The following is a 24,333-nucleotide window of genomic DNA, read 5'->3' on the forward strand; positions in this document are numbered from 1 at the left end:
TCATTGTTCAGTTTCTTTAAACTTGTCTTTTGTTTTAAAGTCTTTGTTTATGGGCTGTAGTAGATTGACACCAGCATGTGTGAGGCCCCGGGTTCAATCTCAGCATTGCAATACAAAAAAGCCTACCTGATAAGTTCAAAGTGGGCTCCTTCAGGGCTGTTTTTCTATTAATTGCTTTTCTCCCTGTGCACAGGCGATGCATTCTCATTTCTTTAAATATTTCCTGATTTTTTTTCTCAAGTATTCAACATTTTAAATAATCCAACCTGGCAACTCTAGAAATCTGCTTTGCTGAGATTTGAAATTGGCCCTCCCAGATTCAGGCACTGAAACGTCATGGCCTGTGTTTATGGCATTAAGAAGTGGGGTCTTTAATAGGTCATTTGGCCATGAGGGCTCCTCCCTCATGAACGTGATTTTAGGCCCTTATAAAAGAGGCTCTCTTGCCCTTCTGCCATCTGAGGACATGGAAGGACATGTCTTTCCCTCTGGAGGACACAGCAACAGGTGCCATCTTGGAAGCAGAGAGCAGCCCTCACCAGACCCAAACCTGCTGGCATTTTGATCTGGCACTTCCCAGTCTCAAGTGGTTTGTTATGGCAGCACAAACAGACTAAGACAAGATTCTCCCCCTTCCCAGTGGTTTATTATTGTTGCTGTTTCTTCTCATTGTTGTTTCCTTGGTGACCTTCCTGAATTAATTCAGTAAAGTCTGTGCCCTCTGTTGTAAAGGACTGGCTCCCAAGCCTGATTGATTGGCTCAGTTGTCAGTTAAGTACTGGCCACAGAGTAGTTTAAATAAGTCACAAAGTCAGACGGTTGACGGCTCAGCCTTAGCTTTCACTCCATGCTTGTGTAGTGTCTCAAGGTCAGTAGGAGGGAGTGTACAGGGCATAGCCCTATGCATACACCGGTTCCTCTGAATTCCAGGGAACACTCAGAGGTTTTCAAAGACCCTGTGATCATCATGTGATCCAGCTTTTCCCTTTAAGTTTTCTGCTTAGTGCATTGTTTGCCCTCACTCTTACCAAATATCTCAGCAGCCACAGTTATATAATGCCTGCAATGGTTTTCAGCAAATGTCCCTGGCTGGGTGTGGTGTGTGTGCCTATAATCTCAGCTACTTGAGAGGCTGAGGTGGGAGGATTGTGAATTCTAGGCCAGCTTGAACAATTTAGCAAGAACTTGTCTAAAAAACCAACAAACAGAACACCACCACCCCAGGGAAAGCTTTTTTCACTGGGCTACTCAGAGTCAGGTCAAATAAAGACAGCCTTGTGGTGTTGAGACCCTCAGGGGACCATCACACAGTTCAAGTGACACGGCTCTCTGGGAATGAGGAGGCCCCACCCCTCTTCTGTACTCTGTCTGGCCATTGGTGTTTTCCATTGATGGTTTCCAAGGCAACAGCAGAGGTAGAGAGAAGGGGATGGGAGTGGAGTGAGTTCAAACACCACCAGGCTCTCTGTTGTCACCAATGTCCAGATTTTATCACCAATAAATGTTCCCCAGATTGTTGCAAGGGTTTGATTATTTCCAGAGTCAGAAAAAGGTGACTTGTACTATTTTTTTGCTAGTTTTCTCACTGTTACAGAGGAGAGAGTTTCCATCACTCTCTCTGATACTCCATTTTGGACTTAGAGTTATTGGTTTCATGTTTTTCCGCAGAATATAAAACTTTGCTCCATCAAGAGCATTGTCGACACATCATTTAAAAACCATGCTTTGAAGCATGATAAGCATACAGTTAAAATGTACAGGTCTTAAGTACACATGGTGTTGATTGTCTGCAATTGTAAACACCCAGAACTCTCTTATCAACATACAGAACACTTCTGTCACCCCTAGAAAGATCCCTCCTTCCATTTCCAGTCCATCTCCACCCCCTACAGGTGGCCTCTTTTCAGATTTCTTTCTTGAACAGGACTTCATCTTTTCACAAGGGGGAAATTGGCTATGTCCTGAGGCCAGGTGAGTAGCCCTACAGTGGAATTGGGATATTGCCCAAATCAGACTTAGGGTAGAGGCAATGAACCCATGGCAATGTCCCTCAAAGACCACTCAGGCACTGGGGTCAATGCAACAACATTTATTCACACTTCAAATGCACACTTACAAGGTCCAGGAGGGAGTCATGGCATGCGGTTGGTCGCCTCGCAGAGCACGGTGGCAGGTAAGGCTTGTGCTCCACCTGGAAGTCCCATGAAGCAGTCAGCTACTACACAGCAAGACCTCTGTTACTCAGGGAGAGATCCTTTGGCAAGGAGAGGCACCTGCAGGAGAGAGTCCCTTGCTGCTAGCTTATGTTGCTCATGAACCAGAGGATGTTGGAGAGTACACTCTGCTGAGTCCTGAGCAGGTGCCCTTTTTATATGTCTTTTTCCCCCAGGATGTTCCCCTCTTATGTCATTTAGTCCTCTGCTGACTGGTTACACCTTTGGGTGTACCTCAGTGGAGGTGAAGTTTGCTGTATACGTCATCAGGTCTTAGCATGGGCGTTTCCTGGCTGCATGCCTTATCAGTCCCATCCATATAGACTGTGTCCTGGTGTTGATGGCAGCCATTGATCTATAGTCCAGAGGTCTGGTAGCTCACTGATTCTAAATTGCAATACACCCAAAGTACAGGCAAACTTTGCAGTTTGTTAAGTGAGGCTTTATGTTCTCTACAATTGAGTTCTTTCCCCTTAACCTGTTATTATACACAAGTTCAAGAATTCCATATGCATGGATTCACAGAGTATGTGCTCTTTTGGGACTGCATAAAGTTTTTTATGGTTCATCCACAAAAGCTGTTATATGCATCAATAGTTCATTCCTTTTTATAATAATGCAGGGTTTTCATAAGAGTACTTGCAGTTTTTTTTTTTTCTGGAATTTTCTTTCATACTGCTTCTATTGTACGTTGTAGTAAAAATGCTTTTGTTTTTTCTGACAGTACTGGGGGGGTTGAACTTGGGACCTCAGTCTTGCTAGGCAGGTACTCTACCACTTGGACCACTCCTTCAGCTTTTTTAATATTAGCTGTTTTTCTAATAGGATCTTCAGTTGTGCCTGGGACAAGCCTGTACTGCCGTCTTCCTATTTGTGCTTTCCCATATAACTGGGATGACAGGTGGTCACCACTGCACCCAGCCATTTGTTGAGATGGGGTCTCATGAACTTTTTTTTGCCCTGGTTGGCCTTGAACAGCACTCTGCCGATCTCCGCGTTCCAGGTAGCTAGGATTCAGTCTTGAGTCACTGTGCCCAGCCAGAAGAGCACTCTTGAATTTTACCAGATGGCAGCTATGAAAACCACCTAGACTCTTGCTTCTTTTTCTAATATTTCTTAAATTGCTTGTTGGCTGAAAGATCGAGTATGACAATGGGGAACAAAATCTAGTCTGTGTATTTGTGGGCCGTGACAACTAATATCTGCTCCCTGGTCAGTAGTGTTGATAGATGTGACCAATTGTGAGAGGCTTTCTGATTTCAGAGAAATTGAACTAGGTAAAATGTGTATCTGAAAATCAATAAAAGATGGTGCATCAAGTTTCCATATCTGTGTAGGTCTGTTTTTAGGTTCTCTGTTCGATCTATTCCTGTGCTTATACCATATTGTGTTAATTAGTGTAATTTAAAATACATCTCGATGTTTGGCAGGGCTAGGTTCCACATCTAATTCGTCATGAGTACCTTAACTTGTCTTGGGATTGGACTTATCCACAGAAGTTTTGGAATATCTTTATGTACCAGCCATGTTTCTAGCTCTGTAAGCCCTGGGCATTGCACCTGTCTTACCTGCCCTATGCCAGACTCAGCTTAGTCTGGACAACGTGCCCTGGCCCTTGGCCTGTCACCAGCACCCCTTGGGAGGACTCCTCCTCTTGCACTTTTCTTTTAAAAAATGTTATTGGTATATATCAAGTTGTACACAGGAAGGGGTTTCATCCTGAGACACTCCGTTCATGCATAGAATGTGGGCTGTACTTGTACTGTTGAAGCACAGCCCAAAGCCTGTAGCTCCCACCAACCTCCTAACTGGGCTCTCACACTCCAGCCCACTCTACACCCACCCTAATCAGGGTGGGTACCGGTAAACCACAAGCAGTCCTTATGCCCCAGGGCCCTTGAAATCCTTAACCTGCTTACCCTACCTTCCCTGTTCCCTCAGGCAGAAGTGACAATGAAAGTTGCTTGTCCACATTACCACCCCAATGCTCCCCCGTGTGGCCCACCTTGGCATTACATGTAACATCTGGATCTCCTGACCTATTGCTGTATAGGTCCTAAATAATAAATGAAGCCTATTAAAGTAGCCTACCAACTTCTTTTAAAACACCTTATTGGTTTTTATTGCATTGGATCTATAGATCAATTTAGAAAAAACTGATAGCCTTAAAGTATTGAGTTTTCCTTTCCAAGAGCATGGTATATAGCTTGCTCTCCAAATAAAATTATATAATTTTCTCATTATAGGTCTGCCACGTATGTATTAGATTTATTCCAGGAAGATTATATATTTGTTGCCATTGTAAAAGGCATTTCTAAAAATTGTTTTCTTACCATTTGTGCTAGTATGTGAGAACTCAGTAGATTTTTATAATAATGAAAATCAGTTACCTGATTAAACTCTCTGATTACCTATATTAGTGTTTAGGTCCACTTGGGCTTCCAGTGTAGGCGATTCTGTCCTGTAAATAATGAGAATTTTGTGTCTTCTTTTCCTGTTCTTTGTATCTTTATTTCTTTTATTATTTGCTACTTTTGCATTGGCATTTTGCACAATCTTAAACAGAAATGGTGATAGAACAGGCATCCTGTCTTGTTCCAGATTGTGTGTGTGAGTGTGCGTGTGAGTGTGTGTGTGTGGTGCTGGGGATGGAATCCAAGGCAAGTGCTCTATTGCTGATCTACTCCCCCAATCCTTGTTCTTTTTTTTTTTTTTTTTTTGGTGGAACTGGAGTTTGAACTCAGGGCTTTGTACCTTGTTCCTCATTTTATGTGGATTACTAATAGGATTTCACCACTAGAATATTTCCTGTAAGTTTTCCATAGAGTTCCTTTATCAGGTTAAGAAAATTCCCTTCTATTTCTCTTTTTCTGTTTTGTTTTTAAGTGAAGAATGGTGTTTTAGTCCATTCTTGGAGGGAGCACTGTTTTTCACTCCCTCCCTTGTTAGAGCGAGCTTTCTCTCTTGCTCCTGGTTATTACTGAACCTAACTGGGCTTCTCTGGGGGCAACTGGAAATTCAGAAAAGACACAGGATAGACAGACAGACAGAAAGTGGGGTCAGGTGTGTTGAGAGCTTGGGTAGAGATGCACAACCCTCATTGCTTCTTTTCTCTATCTTTATTCTTTAAGGCCTTAATCCTTGCAGTTCTTTAAAACCTTGCTTCTAAAGTCTTCTTTAAAACCTTGCTTAAAATAGGAAAAGGGGACCAGGAACTAGAGAAAAGGTTAGATCAAAAAGAATTAACCTAGAAGGTAACACCCACGCACAGGAAATCAATGTGAGTCAATGCCCTGTATAGCTATCCTTATCTCAACCAGCAAAACCCCTTGTTCCTTCCTATTATTGCTTATACTCTCTCTACAACAAAATTAGAGATAAAGGCAAAATAGTTTCTGCTGGGTATTGAGGGGGGGGAGTGGGAGGGGGTGGAGTGGGTGGTAAGGGAGGGGGTGGGGGCAGGGGGGAGAAATGAACCAAGCCTTGTATGCACATATGAATAATAAAAGAAAAATGAAAAAAAAATAAAAATAAAAATAAAAAATTAAAAAAAAATAAATAAATAAAACCTTGCTTAAAACCTCTTTCCCGGGACTCTCACTGTCCCATGTGTTTTCTTAGCTTATCTTTAGCCTAATCACTCTTAGAGTCTTTTGCCTCCTGGCTTGCAGGTTTTCTTTAGCCTTCTTCTCTTTAGCTTTCTTAAAGCCTGGGTGCTCAGACTTGCAAAGTCTCAGTGCTCTATCTTGCACTCTTCCATGTTCTTTGGCTTTTCTTTAGCTTCTAAAGCCTATGTTAAAGTTCTTTCTTTGGCTTAGCTTTCTAAGGCCTATGTTAAAGTTCACGGTGCAGACTTTCTATCAACTGCTCTTTAGCCATTCTTTTCCCTTTCGCAATTCTTTTCCCTTCAGTAATTCTTTTCCCTTCCCAAAGCTTCCCACACCAAAAAGCCCAAAACAAAAGAAGTCAAAGCTCAAGCCAAAGCCCCAAGAAACCCAGGCCTCAAAAGCCCAAGGTGAAAAGCAAAAAGCCTCAAGCGCTCCTTCTACGAACAGCTGCAAGCAGGGTGGAGCAAAGACTCTTGGGAAGGGGTGTGACATTGTAACAGGAAAAACCTGCCTTCCTCCTTCTCTGAATGCAAGCTTAGGAGATGCAGCTGTTCTGCTCGTTTCTGTGTGTGGCCGGGGCTGTGCCTATCTTGGCCTACAGGTAAAAGCAATTACGCTGCATCTCGCCTTGCTTTCGTATAGTTCTCACAGGCTTTTCATAATCTGCTCTCCATACATTCTCCCTTGCCATACTAAAATGCCTGAGGCTCAGCAATTTATAAATAAGGAGGTTTAGAAGGCTGAAATTCCATGATTTGGCCTTTGAGGGTCATAATGATGAGAACATGTAGAGGGACCGAGCCCACGGTGAGAGAGGAAGCCCAAGACAGGACTTGTTCTTTTTATGACAGCTAACTGTTGCAGGAAGTAACTGGGGTCCCTTGAGAGCTACATTAATTGCTTCCGTAGGCAGTGCCACCAATGGTGACCTAATCACCCCTCCTGCAGCCTGGCCTTATCTCTTAAGGGTTCCACCACTTCCTAACACTGCCACACTGGGACCAAGCTTTCAACACTTAAACCTGAGGGGTACATTTACACCAAATACAAACCACAGCAATGAGGTGCTGAATTTTATCCTTTTCTGTTTCTCTATCTATTGAGATGATCAAAAATGTTAATGTGGTGACTGCAGTTAGTAGTATTTATAGAGTTTATGTTAAACCACACTTGCATTCTTCTAATAAGCTAAATTTAGTCATTTTATATAGTATAAGATTAAGTTTGCTAATACCCTTGTTTAGGATTTTTGCATTTCTGTTAGGAGTGAAATTGGGCTATAATTTTCTTTTGGTGGTACTGGGGTTTGAACTCAGGGCCTTACATTTGCTAGGCAGGCACTCTACCACTTGAGTTACTCCACCAGCCCTGTTTTTGTGATTTTTTTCTTTTTTGAGATAGGTCTCTTGAACTATTTGCCTGGCGTTGGCTTTACACTTCAGTGCTCCTGATCTCTGCCTCCTGAGTAGGTAGGATTACAGGCGTGAGCCACTGGCAACCAGCTTATAATTTTCCTTTATATTGCCTAATTTTTTTTTAATCTTGCATGGCCTCATAGAATAAGTTTATCTTTCTTTCTTTTTTTGGTAGTATTAGGGTTTAAACTCAGGGCCTTGTGAATAGATTATTTTTGGAAAATACCATATAAAATAGAATTATTTCTTCCTTGCAAATTCAGTAGAATTTTGCTGTAAAACCACCTGGGCTTTGGGGCTCTGGAGTGTGTGTGTGTGTGTGTGTCTGTGTGTGTGTGTGAAGGGGGATTTTAACCTGCTGATCTAATTTCTATAATGATTTTTAGGAATATTCAGACTTTGTGCTTCTTGAGTGAATTTTCGTGTTTTATTTTTGTCCATTTTTTTGTAGTACTGAGGATTGAACTCAGGGCCTTATGCTTGCTAGCCAGGTGCTCTACTGTCTGACCCATGGCCCTGGGTCTTCTTGGTCTTGGTTTTTTAATAGAAAGTCATGTTTATGCCCAGGCTGTTTTGGGTGGAGATCATCCTATTTATACTTCCTGTGTAGCTGTGATGACATGTTTGTGGTGCCACACTCACTTTTATTGGTTGAGATGGGGTTTTGTGAACTTTTTTGTCCAGGCCGGCCTCAAACCACAATCCTCCTCCTGATCTCTGCCTCCCAAGTAGCTGGGATTACTTGAAGCCACCTTCCCTATCTATTTTTATCCATTCTAAGTGTTCAAATTTATTGCATAATCTCATATATAATATTCTTATTGTCTTTAAATTTTCGTTTTATTTGTTGTTTTGTCTCTTTATCATACCTAAAACTATTTATTTCAGCCTTTTACTTTTTGTTCATGATCAGCCTTACCTAAGATCCATGCATTTGATTAGTTTTATCCAAAAACCAACCCTTGGCTTTACAATCCTCTCTATTGTATCTTCATTTCCTGTTTCACTAATTTCTGCTGTAATGTTTTAGAGTATCTGTTTACTTTTGCTGGATTGCATTCTTTGTGCATTGACTATCAAGTCTATTTTTTTTTGGTGAGACTGGGGTTAGAACTCAGGGCAAACTAAGGTTTGAGCCACACATCTCCAATCCATTTTTTTCTGGTTATTTTGGAGATAGGGGTCTCAGGAACTATTTGCCCAGGCTGACCTCAAACTGTGATCCTCCTGATCTCAGCCTCCCAAGTAGCTAGGATTATAGGTGTGAGACACTGGTGCCCAGCTATTGGTTTCTTTTTATTATAATGCATTTGTCCTATCCACAAGTTTTTGATTGACAAATTTGGTGATCATTCAATTTAAATTTTTTGAAAAGTTTCCATTATAATTGATTCCTTGATATGCATATGTTAAATTTCAAAATGTTTAGATATTTAAAATAAAACCTTTTGTTCTTGACTTCTGTTTTTGCATTGTTAAGAGAATGTAGTCTAGGCTGGCAGGGTAGCTCAAGTCCTAGAGCGCTGGCCTTGCATACTGGAGGTCTGGAGTTCAAATCCCAAGACCACCTCAAACGATTTTCAGGGCTGGAGGAATGGCTTAAGTGGTAGAGTGCCTGCCTAGCAATCATAAGGCCCTAAGTTCAAACCTCAGTGCCACAAAAAAAAAAAAAAGAGAATGTAGTGTATATTTATTCTTTGAAATTTGTTAAAATTTGCTTTATAATCTGTTTTCAAGAGAATAAGATTTTCCTATTATGACATCAAACTTGTATTATTATATACACATATACACACACACCTAATTTTTTGTTATAACCCAGTATAGTGATGGATTTACCCATCTCTCTCTTCTTCCTTCCTTCTTTCCTATTTTTCCCTCTCTTTTGTTTTCCTTTCTTCTACTCTACATATTTGGAAGCTAAATTATTAAATGCATAGAATTCTACAATATTTAAATCTTTTAACATTATGTAATGACACTACCCCTAAGAATGACCGTTTCCATAAAATATGCTACATATAATATTCACGAATAGGGAGCACATAATGCACAATAATACATAATATGAAAAATGACAATATAATAGACACCCCAGCTTTGTGTTAGTTTTTCCTAACACATTTTTCCATCCCTTTACCTTTTATGTGCATACCTAAAAGTATGCACATAAAAACAGCCTGTAACTATATTGGAAAAAAATCAAATTTGACAATCCCCATCATTTAGTTGAAGATTGTAATCTACTTGTATTTATTTTGATGATTACAGTAGCATAAGTTTGTGAATGGCCTAAGCTGACCCAGCTCCCCCGCTTTTTGCAATTCTTGGGCAGAATGTACCCTGAGCTAAAGAGCAGTCAGGAACACTCTCTTCTTCCTCCTGGACCAGCAGGCCACGCCCTAGGATGCTTCAGCTCAGTGAGTTCAGTGACCCTCAGGAGAATAAAACCCTGGAGTGGATGCTAAGGGGACTGGCTGGCCATGGATCCTAGGCTTCTGTCCTTCATGACTATCTGTGAGTAAAATTCTGCTGTGCCTGACTTGTGTGAGTGCTCTGTCTCACTCAACCCTGGCAGCCAGTTTGTGCAAAACCTGGGGAGAGGGGGGCTAGGTGTGTGTGAACACTCCTGCCAGTCCTGGGAGTCAAATGGATCTAGAAATCTTAGCAGAAATTGGTGAGGAGTGTAAAATCCTCCCCTGACACCCAGTGTGTGGCAGGGATGGACACTGGTGAATGTCAACAGGTAGACTTTTTCTAACATCTACTTTTTGCTTCCTAAGCTTTTTTAATGGTATTTTTCTCATTTTTTGCCCTTCCAAAATTGAATTTTTTCTTTTTTCCTCCTAACGATTTGGATGCTGTAGTTGTATTATTTTTTGGTGGAACTGGAGTTTGAACTGAAGGCTTGCAAAGGAGGAACTCTGCAGCTTGAGCCACACCTCCAATCCACTTTGTTCTGGTTATTTTGGTGATGGGGTCTCAAGAACTATTTGCTGGGGCATCACACCTCGATTCTCTCAATCTCAGCCTCTCATGTAATTAGGATTACAGACGTGAGCCACGGTCACCCGGCTAAATCCTGTTTTTACCTGTTTATAATTTGCCTCCCCACCATTCTTTCCTTCTGGAGCTCCAGTTACTGGTATGTTAGAACTTTCATTCAAACTGCTTTCTCCTTTAACCTTACATTTGTATTTTCTATCCATTCTAATTTTTTTTTTGCATTCTGAGTAATTTATTCAGCTCCACTTTAGAATTCACTAATTTCCTCCAATCAGCTGTTTAAGCACCTAATTTGGATTGTTTCCAACAACTTTTTACTTTTAAAAGTTGTTCATTATGCCTGGTCCTTCACAGTGTGTTATTGCTTTCCTATTTCCTGAGACTGTATTTTTAATTCCTTAGAAAATTAACATATAGTAATACTCCATTCTCCATAACAATTCCATTCTTTGAAGTCCTTGGCAGTGCTTCTGTAGACTCATCCATGGTTTGTTGATCAGAGAGGTTGGACTCCTATGGAGTTGGTATGTACCCAGGTTGTTTTTCATCAGAAATGATTTGAATTTGCTTCTGCCAGGAGCCAAGGAACACCTTTGTTTCTGGACTTGTGTGTCCCCGTTTGTTTCCTGCCCTGGTGACTTTCTTACCTCTTGGTGGTCTTCCCTTCTACCTTAAAAAGTATGATTTTTGTTCAGAAACTAGTTGTTTCGTAGAAGGAAGACCCTGCAGAAAGCCGAACCCATAGTGAATTCTCTGGTTGGGGAAAATTCACTGGTAGCTAAGATGACATTTTTAAGAGTGGGCTCTGAGTATGGTGGTGGTTACAGAAATGAGTCAGGTTTTTGGTCCAGTAATGAGGTCAGTTCTCAGTAAACAGGGGCTGATTATTCACCTGACTGGCAGGGTAGGGGGAAAAGGAGAGGGTGTTAGTGGCTTAGTGTATCAGAGGGTCCATTTGTGAGCTTGATTCTGAACAAAGAAAACAAAAACAAAGCCAAAGCATTTTTGAGTAACTATGAAAGACCAAACTGAGCCAAGATCAACTATATGGAAGTACCATAGAGGTCTGGGGGCGGGGGGCGGGGAGGGAAACAGAAAGTCACTGAATAAAATCCCTTTTGCACACTTCCAGGAAACACAATTAGGTACATTTCTCTTTAGACAAAAGTATTATCAAGTTTTTTTTGAATCCTACTAAACGTCCCTTTTCACTTTCTCTAAGAATTATTATTGTCCTTTTCAACACTTAGGGTCCATCCTTCTTCCTTCCCTGTCCACTCAAAGATGGCACAGCTGTTCTTACCACAAGCAGGGCCTGTGCTTACTGACCACTCCAGGAAGCCTCCCCTGTCACTCTGCTGGCCAGACTGCCACCTGGTCCTGCCCATTTCCTCACTGGCCTGAGGCTGTCTGCCCTTCTTTGGTGGACAGCTCTAGCACCCTGACACCTATTAAACAATGAACTGTGGGAAAACAGAGGCTGGCCCAGGTCATGAGCAAACCAGTGTGCACTTGATCCCACTCCAGAAATAAAAGCCTGAAATTCACAGTTTAGGTGTTTATTTTTACTGCTTCTTAGACAAACTCTACAAGGTTAAAAACAAAATGCATAGGTTTTACATATCGACCTCAGGCCGTGGCAGTTAGCATGTGGGTTGAGGCATTTCTGTACCCAGAGGCACACAGACTGGACCAGGCTTAGGGCGCAGCTTGCTCTCTTGGGGATGTCATTGCCAGCCATCTGATGAGGTACAGACACAAGGTCAGGGCCTTTCATGAGCTGATTGTCTGTATGGTGGATGACAGCTACCTGCCCTACCTGTTGCCTCCTGCTACTTTTTTGGAATTCTTCCCTCCTGGAAGTAGGAGGGTGAGAAACTAGCCTGGACTTGCCCATGTAGCAGCATCTTTGGTGTAAGGGACCACCAGGGAGGTCTGGAGAAGGAAGGTAGCCAACACCCACTAGGAAGGAACCATGGGGGGATTTCTGCTGCCTGTGATCTTCCTGCTTCCCCTGAACAGGGGACACAAATGCTGAAACCTCTGCTCTGCTTGTCCCCTTTTCTGTGAGCTTCTGTGGGCCACAGCTGTTGCTCCATCAGGACCAATTTGTGCCACAAGCTCTTACCTCCCACCCTGGAGCAGCAGCTATAAAGTGGTTTCTCCCGGACCTCCCTCCACTAGTCATGGACCTAATGAAAGGTTCTTGTGCTGGGCTTTCGCTCTTTTCCCCTGGGAGATGCTAAGGTGCCCTGCAGACAAGCGTGTGGAGCCTCCTGCAGGGCTGCCCCGTCTCACGTACTCTGGTCAGCCTTCAATGGCCTTACTCTCTTTTCCAACAAGAAAAGATGAGTCTGGGCACAGGAGGAGGATCTTCATGTTCAGAGATGAGTTTTTGGTGGCAGATCACTCTGACTCTGCAGGGGTTTGGGGAACTTAGGGGACAGCAGCTGTTTCTATAAAGAGGAAATCAACCAGTACCTGTCTGAATGAGGGGTGGATGGCACAAGACTGGAGAATAGATGCCTTATGGCCCTGACTATGGTCTGGCCTCTGGTGCTTTGGTACAGTGGCATTTTAGGTTTGTAGTTTGGGCAGAAAAGTCCCTTCCAGCTGTTTGAGCTGTAATATGATTGTCCTCCTCCACCTTCTCCAAGGGGATACCTGAACCACAGACAGTACTGATCTCTATATGTATGTATATGCTATGTTTTTCCTATACATAAATACCCATGATAAGGTCTAAGTAATAAATTAGGAAAGAGATTAACAATACAATAAAATCAAAGAATTATAGCAATATATAGTAATAAAATATGGGAACGTAATCTCTCTAGAAAGAGTCAAGACAAACAATATTTTCAGGCTGCGGTTGACTGGGTGACTGAAACAAAGTTGAAACTGAAAATAAGGGGACCACTGTACCCTGTGAGGAGGACCTAGGAGCTAGTGTGGTTTTCTGCCCAGAGGCAGCAGAGGACATTTGAACAGGTCTGTTATTTTCCCACAGACTCAAATTAATGAAGACAGTCCTTCAGCAGGGCAGGTCCAAGAGGGTCTAGGCAGGGGTGATACTCAGGGAGTACTGCCATTCCTCCCCGACACCCGATTTGTCAGGGGTCTGCTGCAGGCCTTCCTGGGAGACAGTTAAATTAATGATGGAAAAGGCGAGAAGGCACAGTGGTTTAAAAAACGGTCACCACCAACTTAATGGAGAGAAAGCAATTACACTAGCTCTGAACACCGGGTTCATTAGTGGCTCCAGTTCAGAGGTGACTTTCACACCCTCACAAGAGGATCAATTTGCAGGCTCTGTGGTGACTTCAGACTTTCAGGGCAGGGGGAAAACCCCTTAGCTCAGTGAGGCTCAAGTGGAATAGCTTCGGCCCCAATCCCCTGCCCTCCCCTATGCTGCAAAGGACCAATCTTCAATGGCTCCAGCACAGACTCCAGCTGTGCCCCTCACTGTGTTCCTGCTAAGCCTCCTCTCCCCTGCTGCTGCAGAGGCAGCAGGAAGATCAGATCTGCACCCCTGCTCCGTGGCTCCTGGTGCAAGGTGGGCAAAGCCAGAGCTGTTGTGTCTTGGCCACTTAAGAGTTCCATCTCTGCACCAGCCTTGGGATGTAGCTAAAGAGGAGCAAGGGAGGGGGACAAACGATACAAGATTCTTCGGTACAAAGAGTGTGAGTGTCCCTCTGCAAATGTCACAAGAGTGTGAGCTGTTGTTTAACATCGGACACTTGCTTTTAAATCTATACCTTGAAATCTCAGGGACTTAACTTTTTAGCTAAGTATAATCGCAAATCCTGTTAGATATAGGAAATATATGTACATACATATCACACACACAGGTGTGCCATTCTGAATAGTACTGCGTACATCGTGTCTCAGGAATTCCAACCCCAAACCACCCATTTGCTCGCAGTTACTCTGCTCAGCACCATCCAGAAAGAAAACCCAAACAGGCTCAGGGCTGCAACCCCCTGTGCCTGGTTTTTGGCGCCTCATACGTGGCTTGTTTTCTCCGGCAGGACATGCTCGGTTGACACTGTGAACCTGACCGCGCCATCCTTCTCCCAGCCCCTCCGGATCTTGGCGAGTCTGCGGCTGAAGCAGGGCAGGAGGAACAGGCCCTTGGCCAGGATGACGACGCAGGGCACCAGCAGCGTGAGCGTGAAGGTGGGCGGCAGGTAGAACTTGTAGCGGCTCTCCTCGAAGGCGCGGGTCCAGCCGTAGGTGAGCGTGTGCAGGGTGCTCAGCACCAACGCCACAAAGCCCAGGGTGGACTGCAAGGCAAGTGAAGGCTGGAGTGAGGACCGGGCAGTGCCACCGCCTCGGCTCCCTGGCGGGGGAGGGGCGCGGCTGTAGGACTCTCGGCTGCGGGTTCAAATCTATATGCCAGAGGACCCCTAGTAGAAAATGGTAATAGGCTTCTATGTGAAAGGTGTACAAGGAGTGAATCACGTAAATTTCCTAAGGTGATGAGGCTTTCCCCATCTGGTGGCTGCCAGATGATTTTAGGTGAACTTTACTAGTTTTGTGTATATTTTAATGTGCATTAGAGTACCGACTGTCTGTCAGCAAACCAAATCAGAATTGCACAGATAACAGTTGGCCTAAGATAAGGCTGGATTAAAAAAAAGGGGGGGGGGAGGAATTGAAATTGATTTTAAGCTGATTTTTTTAAAAAAGAGAAACACAAAGTAAATAGTTTACAGGTGGCAGGTGGACCCAGCTCCAATACGGAAGGTGACACCAGGAGCCTCTGATCTGGGTGGCCTAGCACTGTAAAGAAAGCACAGATGCTCTGTGTATGTTGGTCCTTCATCTCCTGCCCCATGCTGAGCTAAGAGCACCCAGGCAGAAACCCTGCCAGGCCTACCTCCCATCAGGAAGGAGAAGAGTGACTGTGGGGTGAGAAGTCATCATAACTCCAAATAGAAACAGTATGGGTCTTCTTACAACCCGAGGCTTTTGTGGGTCACTGGCAGGCAAGAGTAACTTCTCCATCTCCACCCCAAACACGAGCCAGGATGTGGAAATGTCCCTAAAGCACTACTCTGGGTAGCCCCGGCCCCTTTTGCATGGCAGCGTTCTCATGGACCACAAAGGGAAGGTGCAGAGTCTACCATGGGTGCTAGTTTTAGTTGGCACTGACCCTGGGGGAGTGACTTAATCAGCCTCAGTGGAAAGCAGGGGATCCTACCAGCCAACATCAGTGAGCGCAGGGCAAGGGCAAAGGACACTGCATGTTGGGCTGTATGGGGCAGGAAGCAGAGGTCCAGGCAGCTCTGGTTGAATTCTGTGAGCACCAGGAGCCATGGAGAGGTACTGGCCAGAAAGACCTACTTATATCACATAAATTACAGTGATCCATCACGCAGGGAATGCTATGCATTTTTTTGAAGGAGACATTGTAAGGGTTTAACTGAAATGTGGTGGGAGTGAGGGCTCTCTATACTTTTGTTTGGAACATTCCAGAAGAGCTACAAATGGGCATCCTAGACTTCCTCCTAGCCCAGCTTGTCAGCACTGACCCAGAGGTCTGGCTGAGAGATGCTGTCTTATGTGCAGTCTCTTCAGACCCCTTTCTGAATTGGGCTGGAGAACTGCAGGTGTAACCCGTGAACAAGCACTTGCCTAACATGTGCGAGCCCTGCAAAACAAACACAAATGAATCAATGAATGGGGCTGTTTCTGCACTGGCCCTCTCGTTCTTGCTGCTCTGGTTGGGGTGGGGGTGGTGAAGGGAGGGTGCTCTGCTTGTTTCCACTCCCGTACAAACTCCCAGACAGTGAGTTCCAGTGAGTGAAGGAACATGGTTCAAACTGGGGCGTGGCTCAAGTGGTAGAGCACCTGCCTAGCAAATGCAAGGCCGTGAGTTCGAACTCCACTACCACAACAACAGTAACAACAACAAAGGAGTATCATTTGTTCAGAACAATCGCTTATCGTGATTTTGCTAAATATAGTAATAAGCATTTTCCAGTGGTTGCTCAAGAAAATTGTAAGGGCTGCTACTGGGCACATTTCTACACCAGATAAAATTAGACACCCAACTCTGTCTTAGCCATCTCTGGTTCTTCTTGGCCTTGTGTCCACTCCAAGGACTTTTTGCTCATCCTTAGTGACTTCCTGTCTCAATGTGGTCAGTTGGGAAGCCACGGTTGGCTTTGTACTATGAACTACAATTAACTCATATGTCATCTCTCTCCCCCAAACAGAAGCTTCCTTGACTGTAAGTTAGAAGGAACCAAATCCTCGTCACTTCCAGAAGTGTCTGTAAAGAACTGCAAGTTCTGATCCACAACTTTTTCTAAATTCTGATCTCTCACTATGGAAGGCTGGGATTAAAAAGGTTCCGAGCTCTGACCATGGGGCTGTCTTGCACACCTGTCAATCACCCTGATGACCTGCAATGGCACACCCAGGCCAGTTTGAGGTCTCCCCACTTTCCAGTCATAGAGTACTGGGAGTATCTTTTGTTCCCTGAGAACTGATCAGCCTGAGGCTGGTTTCAGACCCGAGCTACATGTTACCATCACCTGGGCAGCTTGGGAAAAATGTCAGTGCTCCAGCCCCACCCCCAGAAATTCAGATTAAACTGGTTTGGGGTGGGGTTCAGGCATCTGTTGTTTTTCAGAGATCAGCAGATGATGCTGATGTACCGCCAGGACTAAGCCACTAATTTTGGAAGCTCGTCACCCACGCCCTTCCAGCTTGAGGTTGAAGAGTCCACTTGGGCTCCTGTGCTCAGGTTGTTTGGTTGAAGAGGACTTGGAACCAGTGAGGCTGATCGGTGCCTACATGCTGTGCCATGGCTTTCCCATATAAAGCAGCAATGAGAACCCACACAGGTCTAGGCCTTACAGAGGCTTCAGCGTCTCCCTTGTGTGACATGGCCTGTACTCCAGTGTTCGGCCTATATGGGCCACCATTCTCAGTCCCCCATCTGGAGAGTGAGAGATGGGCTCTCACAGCCCAGCACTAGAACAGTAGAGACACTGCCTGGGCCCACCAGCTGCACTCTACTCCTCCTGTTCATATACCCTCATCCCTTTGCCTTCTAGAATCCCATGGTGCAGATGGCAGGAAGCCCCAGCCTCCAGCTAAGGGCTGACAGCCAAAGACCAGCCAATAACAAAGGGCCTTTTGAGTTTCTAGTGTTGCTGGGAAGCCTGGATGACTCCAGCCAGTTTGTTTCACTAAAACTCTCTTTCCTTGAAACAACTGAAAAATTGCAGAAAGGCCAAAGGCAACCAGAAGAAGGGAAGGGATTGTCATGGGGCAACTAATAAGCCCTAGCCCCAGATAGGGCCATCTTTTTTTTTAATATGGAAGTTTGTTAGCAATAAAGACACAGCCAGGTCATTGGGGGCTCCTGTTGGTGCTTGGTTACTATGGCATGAGGGGCTTTGGCAATTGCTCTCCAAGCTGGAGAAAGGGGCTGTCTGTCATTATTTCAGACAAGTAGCTGGAGAGAGCAAGGTCAAAGGCATCCTCTCTAACTGTGGGACTTAGGTGCTGAGGACTGAGTTTCAGCTTTTCTGGGCACTGAGCTGCTTCCAGCTGGGTCCTTTGCAATCTAATGTTTAACCAGCTGAATTGGGAGCGTTTAGCACAGAGACCAAACAAAAACACCCAAAGAAACACGGAGCAAAACTTAACACTTTAAAAATAACCTTGGAAGCAAAAGGATAAATGCAAGCAGCAGTCACCTTTTTATAAAGTCAACAGTGCTCTAATGGCTCTTAGCTAAACAAAGTACTGATGGACCCAGGTCAGCCCAGGTCCCTTGGAGACAGGGCCAGTTTCTAAGTCTCAGAGCTGTGTGCTGTTATTGGGTGCATGGGGGGGCGCCCAATACACATACCCTGCTTGCATCTTCACGATGACCACGTGAGTGACACAGGCACAAGAAGGAAGCAGAAGCTCAGAGGAACTGGGGGCCTTGGCTGAGGTGCAGGGCTGGTAAGCCTTAGTATTGAACCCAGGTCTGCAGCTCCTCCTCTTGTGTTCCTGCACAGGAGAGCACCACACACTCGAGCACATGCACATAGGGGTCACCCTGCTTCCAGAGCCATCTCTAAGCATCTGAGTCCCCAGGTGGGGGGCAGGCCTGTAATTCCCCAAACTCTGTGTCTTCTAACACTCACACTAAGAAAATGCAGCTCACACTAAGAAATGCATTTTAGTTTATGCATGACAAATGCCCAGTGACAACCAGGGATCTCACACACACACACACACACACACACACCCCTACTGAATCAGTATAACTGAAAATATCTACCCTTTACACCATGCAAGGCACTCTGGTATTTTCTTTGCCATTTTACTCTATTTCATTTTTTAAATTCTGGGTTCCATTCACTGAATGGATCGCATGACCCACTCATGAGCGCTCACGGTATCTACAAACTCTGATTTGGACCACTTTGATGCCCAGGGTTGGAGTCTCTTGGCTTCTCTCCCACTGCCTCCTACTGAACTCAGAAATGGATGGTTGGATGTGGTGACATGTCTCTGTAGTCTCAGCTACCTGAGAAGCTGAGACAGAAAAATCACTTGGGCCCAGGAGTTTGAGGTCATTCCTGGCAAAACATCAAGATCCCATCTCAAAAAAACAAATTGAAGCAAAAAAGGAATGGGTGGTTAGTAGCTTAGTCAGTAATAGTGGAAATGTAGCCAGATACTCTGAGAAGAAGAGCAAAAGGCTTTCTATTTTTCTTTATCACACAGAACCTCTCACTGTGGCTCACAAAAACTCCCTTAGGGCACTTACACCATTTTTCAGGAGTATAAACTGAGGCTGGGGTGGTGGTGGACATGATCTGCCCATAGTTACACAGCAAGGACATGGGGGGCAGGCACAGCTGAGCTCAGGCGCCCTCCATTGCATACTCAGGAGACAGCAGATTTCGGTGGATAGAGTACAGGCATTTGATTTCCACAAATAAAATCCTGCCTTTCTACTCACCCCACCCCCTCCCCTGCTCTTGCAGTGGAAGGACTTTCATATTTTTATTTCAATTCTTCAATATGTAAAGCAGAGTGCAGCATCGGGGGACCCAGTGGGCTTTTGCTAACAAATCCACAGGCTTTCTCTGGCAGCCAGAGTCAGGACATGTAATCTGTGACTGCTTAGCAGTGCAACTTCTGGTGAGAGGAGCAACCTGCAGTCTGCTTTAATTGTGGACAAACCATGCACCCAGGATACTCTAGGCGGGAACAGGAAAACCCTAGATTTGGTTGTGTGACACACAGGGATTAGTGACAGATCAAGAAATTCCTTTCCCCCAAACTTCTTATGCCAGGATGTGTTAGCCCTGAGCCCTCCTCCAGGGACCTTCTGAGGTGAGCAGAGCCAGTTAGATTCACAGATGCTCTTTAAAAACAACCACAACTGTTTCATTCTAAAGTACACTAAGGGTCCCCAGTCATGAATAATTAATTTGGGTTACATAAGAGCAGTACACTGTCACTGTCCCTCTGAATCCTCTCTGCACAGAGAAGATACTTGACAGATTCTGGTTGATAGTGGGGGTAGATAATAATGTCTGTTCTCTGCCCTGATACAATAGTCACAGGAGCCAGTGTTAGTCAGCTCCTATCCATGGGAGAGGCTGAGTTAATCTGCCAACCCTGACCACGTACTCTGTGGAGAACAGTGGAAGACGCCAAGGAAATGCAAGAAATGTCCCCATATCCATCATCTCCATTATAACTGAAACAAGGCTCTGCTGGTCTTGCCCACATTGCATCCCAGACCTGGGGCATGCAGCAAGTGCTCAATAAATGCTTACTGCAGGAACAAATGCATGGAGACCCCTTGCCACCAGCAGCATTTTCCACACAGTGTTGGTAGCTTTATCTGAGAAATGAGGTGGGGAGGTGTTTGTTTTTGAGAAGCTCTCAATAATTTTTGCCTGAGCTGGCCTCAAACCTATCTCTGCCTCCTGAGTAGCTGGGATTTTAGCCATCACTGGAAACTTACTGTGCCAAAATGTACTGTGACTCTCTTGGGGGAGGGAAATCTATTCTCAAATTTATTTGATGACAAATCTGCTTCTTTTAAAATGTATTCCTTTATTTTTCTTGCAGTGCTGGGGATGGAACCTAGGGCTTTGCACATGTCAGGCAAGTACTCTACCAATGAGCTGATAGCCTGGCTCCCAGACCTCCTTTTCTCTGGATTTTTCCCAGGAATGGTGCCCTTTGGGAAATGCTGTCTCATCCTTTATAAAGGGCAACTCAACCACTCTCCTCCCAGCTGCCCTGTGTGGGAACAGCAGCACCAGGTTGAGCTGAAGGTACGGTGGACCAGGTTCACTCACAGCTGAGCCATTCCTATCGAGACCAGCAAGGTACCCGACAAGTGCACGGCATGGAGTTATGTTTGGGAGGCTCAAGCACTGTATTAACTCAGGTTAATACATCCAGCATCCTCTTGTCTTGTCCCAGCCTCTAATCTAGCTTCCTGAAGTCAGAGGGGTCAAGAAGAGCTTCTAGTGGGCATCCCATTATCAGAAGGCCAGGAGGCTCTGCAGAATGCAAAGGCCCTGGTACCCAGACAGGTAATCCCACTGTACCAGCGATGCAAGTCCAGGTAGTTTTGGGAAAGACACTAGCACCAGACAGGTGGCCCATAGCCCAGCTGTGGCCAGCTCATAGTGGGGCCTACTTTACCTGCACAAAGCTGAACTCCCTCCAGTTCAGTGAGTTTGCAATGGACGGCAGTGAGGTGACGGCCAGCAGGGACAGTGTGCCGAGGGCCAGCACGCCCAGGGAGAGGTATATCTCCATCCGCCAGACTTCTTCCTCGTCCCACAGGTAACCCTTATTGGCAAAACCTGATGCAGATGGAAGAAAAACTATGAGTACCCTGGCAAAGGCCGATGCCCCGGGACGTGAGTGAGCAAACGCCACAGCTGCCTTCATGCCCCACCGAACACGAACATGTCCTGGTGGGTTCCAATCACTTCTCAGGTATTAGCAACTCATTTAATCCCAGAGTCACATTGAGGTAGAGATCACTATTAACCCATTCTATGGACGAGGGAAAGGAGGCATGAGGATCAAGTTGCCTTCTCAAGGTCATGGGCTCTGTGGGGCTCCCACACGTGTGCTTGGGGGCCCCAGATGGGTCACGTCAGTCAAGAGGAAGGGCTCAGAGAAGTTGACAAGAAATACAGATTCTCTAAGCATGACTGCATCACGGTTTTCTGGTCCCCATATCCAGCACAGCAGAGAGGTACGATCTCAGCTCTGAAACCCTAGGTCAGATGGAGCCATGCCTCTGAGGGCTGCCTCCCCTCCCAGCCTTCCTCATCCTGGACCTTTTGTCTCTCTGGTCCCTCAACCTACTGTGTCATTTGCTGACATTCAGGACACCCAAAGATACAGACACTCATCCTCCAACACCTCTGAACTCAGAGTCCCCAGGCTCCCACCACCCCCCATCTCAACTTGTCCATTGCTTTCTGAGGCACTCAGTTTTGGTTCGACTGTTACTGAAGTCCAGTCACCAAGCAGTCCAGCAAGCACTGAGGATCCGCTTACTGTGTGCTGAGCCCTGGGCTGCACGGAACATGAATACCTGCTCTCTGGAGCTCTGGGGTCTCCTATGCATAAATCAGGGATCCTGATCGCCCCACCTGAAGTGAGCCTGCAGCTGAACCCCTCCTCTTTGGCTGCCGCTCACTGGCATAGCACCTGCACGGGGAGGAACGCGTATCACGGGCCTTCCATTAGCACCGTCATCTCCCGGGCAGCTGGGTTCCTGGAAGTCAGGGTGTTGTCTGAGAAGCCGCATGACACGTTAGTACTTCAACTTTACCCGCAAAACAAGCAACAATACATCCATGAGCAAATGGGACTATTTGTGAGTGGGCTGGTCCTTGCTTCTCAAACCAGAATGACTCATCCAGGTTTTCTGAGACACTACTTCAGCAAAAAAGAAAATAACATAAGCCCAGTTACCCGATAAAATATTAAAAATGAATCCGGGGCTGAACCAAAGTGGTTGTAAAGCTTATCAGAGAATTTAAAGAGACTCAGAGAATGCCACCCCCTGGGTACTCAATCTGAAAATGATTACCTCCTTAGTATTTTAGGGCAGGCTGGCTCACGTTTACGTCTATAAACCACAAAAGAACCAGGAATCTGGGGACCCTGCCTCTTGTCCTGATCACTAGCTGTGGGGGAACTCTGGGAAATTGTCTCTGGGCCTCAGTTTCTCTACCTGACAGATCTGGATGAGGGAATGCCTGAAAGTCTGATTTTGTTTGTACACCTGGCGTGACAGAAACAGACAGCAGGATTAGTGAGAAAGATGTGGCTGGTGTAGCCTTGCACAGGGCACAGGTCTGCTTCGTAGCTGTGCCCAAAGGAGGCTGACTCACTCCTGGCAGTATGAACCACTGCTGTTAGAGAAGTAGGCAAGTCATCTCCGCGTGGCACACTGTTTCTCAACTCTTCTCATTACTCATTCCCCTCTGCGTTTTGGTAAGCTCAGGCAGTTAATGTCACAAGTCAGGCTTTGGATGACGGCATATGTATACTACAGTGGCTTGCAAAATGCCTTGGTTTTTTTCCTGGTATTCCTACCTGCAGCGGATCTGGGATGGGAAGAGTGAGATGGGCAAGGGAGTGGTGATGGGGGGGACACCTGCCTGGGGATCTGCATTGCAGCCATGTTTAACGGCCTTTGAGATTCATGTGCAACTTCTAAGTCTACAGTGCTGGACTCGCAGCTCCCCAGGGCCAGTGCCACACGTGCTCTCTGTCCCCTGGGAATGCTCCCACATACAGAACTGATCAAAAGGCGATGGACCAGAGACTGGGGCTTCTATGTGTACAGAGGGGGACTTTTACGGTTCTGGCCACACTGAGAAGGCCCAGGAGAGCAACTGTCAGCCACAGATGGGTGTGGGACTGCCTCTCCTTAGTGGTGGGTCTGAGGCTGCAGGATGCAGGGGTTGGGGCTGGTGAGGCAGCAGCATCACCCTTGTCCAAGTCTCCATGGGTGGTGGTAGTGGGGAAGAGTGTGGTGTCTGCTGCCTGCCAAACCCCAGGAGAAGGCAGGGGGTGGAGGGGGCAGCCAGGAGACCCTTCCCAATAGGACCACTGTCTCTCTGAATGTGTTGGTTTTTTTTTTTTTCAATACTGGGATTTGAACTCAGGGCCTCACTCTTGATAGGCAGGCCCTCTACCACTTGAGCCATTCCATCAGACCTTTTTTGTGGTGGTTATTTTTTGAGAATGATTTGCCCAGGTTGGCTTTGAATTGTGATCCTCCTGATCCCTGCTCCTGACTAGCTAGGATTACAGATGTGAGCCACTGGTGCCCAACTGTTACTTTTTTTTTTTCTTAAATACAATCACACAAGGCCTCCTGGATTTCTGTTAACACTCTCTCTCTCTCTCTCTCTCTCTCTTTTGGCAGTACTAGGGTTTGCACTCAGTACCTCTTACTTGCTAGGTAGGTGCTCTCTCACTGGAACTCTACTCTTGGCTGTATTTCATCTGCAAGCACAAGAAGGATGTTTGGGAAACGAGTAGCTTGTGACTGTCATACAGTAGGTGCTTAATTAACAGATGGCGGGGGAGAAATGACCCAAACAATGTATGCATGTGTGAATAAATGAATAAAAAAAAATAAAAGAACTAAAAAAAAAATGGCCATAGTTCTCACTGGAAGCTGGTACTTAAATGAGTTCGTGCCTAAGCTCTACATACAGTGCTCTTTTAAGAAGACTCTCAAGAGGCAGCCAGGCACCGTTGTCTCACACCTGTAATCTTTGGGAGGCTGAGATTGGGAGGATAATAGTCAGCCCAGGCCAAGGTTAATGAGATCCTGTCTCCAAAAATAACCAAAGCAAAAATGGACTGGAGGTGTGGCTCAAGTGGTAGAGCACCTGCTTTGTAAGCTCTGAAATCCTGAAGCCCCAAGTTCAAACCCCAGTCCCACCAAAATAAAAAGAGAGAAATGCCTGGTATTGGCTTTGTGGTGGCCAATTTACAACCAGTCACTCAATGAATATGCACTGAGGACTCTGTGATAAGAATCACGGACCTCAGGGTGGAGGA

General features: G+C 45.5%; 2 protein-coding genes across 11 annotated transcripts in view; one reads left to right on the plus strand and one right to left on the minus strand.

Moving 5' to 3' along the window:
• Positions 1–14,412, plus strand: part of C4H2orf76 (chromosome 4 C2orf76 homolog) — a 100,178-nt gene extending 85,766 nt beyond the window's left edge. Inside the window, exon 6 of the mRNA XM_074070565.1 lies at positions 14,274–14,412. Coding sequence (XP_073926666.1) covers positions 14,274–14,296 — 23 coding nt within the window. The 3' untranslated portion in view covers positions 14,297–14,412. The remainder of the gene's footprint in view (positions 1–14,273) is intronic.
• The window catches only part of Steap3 (STEAP3 metalloreductase), a 36,233-nt gene continuing 23,685 nt past the window's right edge, over positions 11,786–24,333 (minus strand). For 5 of the 10 annotated variants that reach the window (XM_074070555.1, XM_074070553.1, XM_074070554.1 and 2 more), the window contains 2 exons: positions 20,932–21,095; positions 11,786–14,528 (listed from right to left, as the gene is read on the minus strand). In XM_074070555.1, the coding sequence (XP_073926656.1) occupies positions 14,247–14,528; positions 20,932–21,095 (446 nt within the window). In that variant the 3' untranslated portion in view covers positions 11,786–14,246. Of the gene's footprint in view, positions 14,529–20,931; positions 21,096–21,179; positions 22,186–24,333 lie in introns of those variants that run through there. The other 5 variants (XM_074070562.1, XM_074070560.1, XM_074070561.1 and 2 more) reach the window with 5 other exon arrangements.

The sequence above is a fragment of the Castor canadensis genome, chromosome 4 (assembly GCF_047511655.1).
Source record: "Castor canadensis chromosome 4, mCasCan1.hap1v2, whole genome shotgun sequence".
Classification (NCBI taxonomy): Eukaryota; Metazoa; Chordata; class Mammalia; order Rodentia; family Castoridae; genus Castor; species Castor canadensis.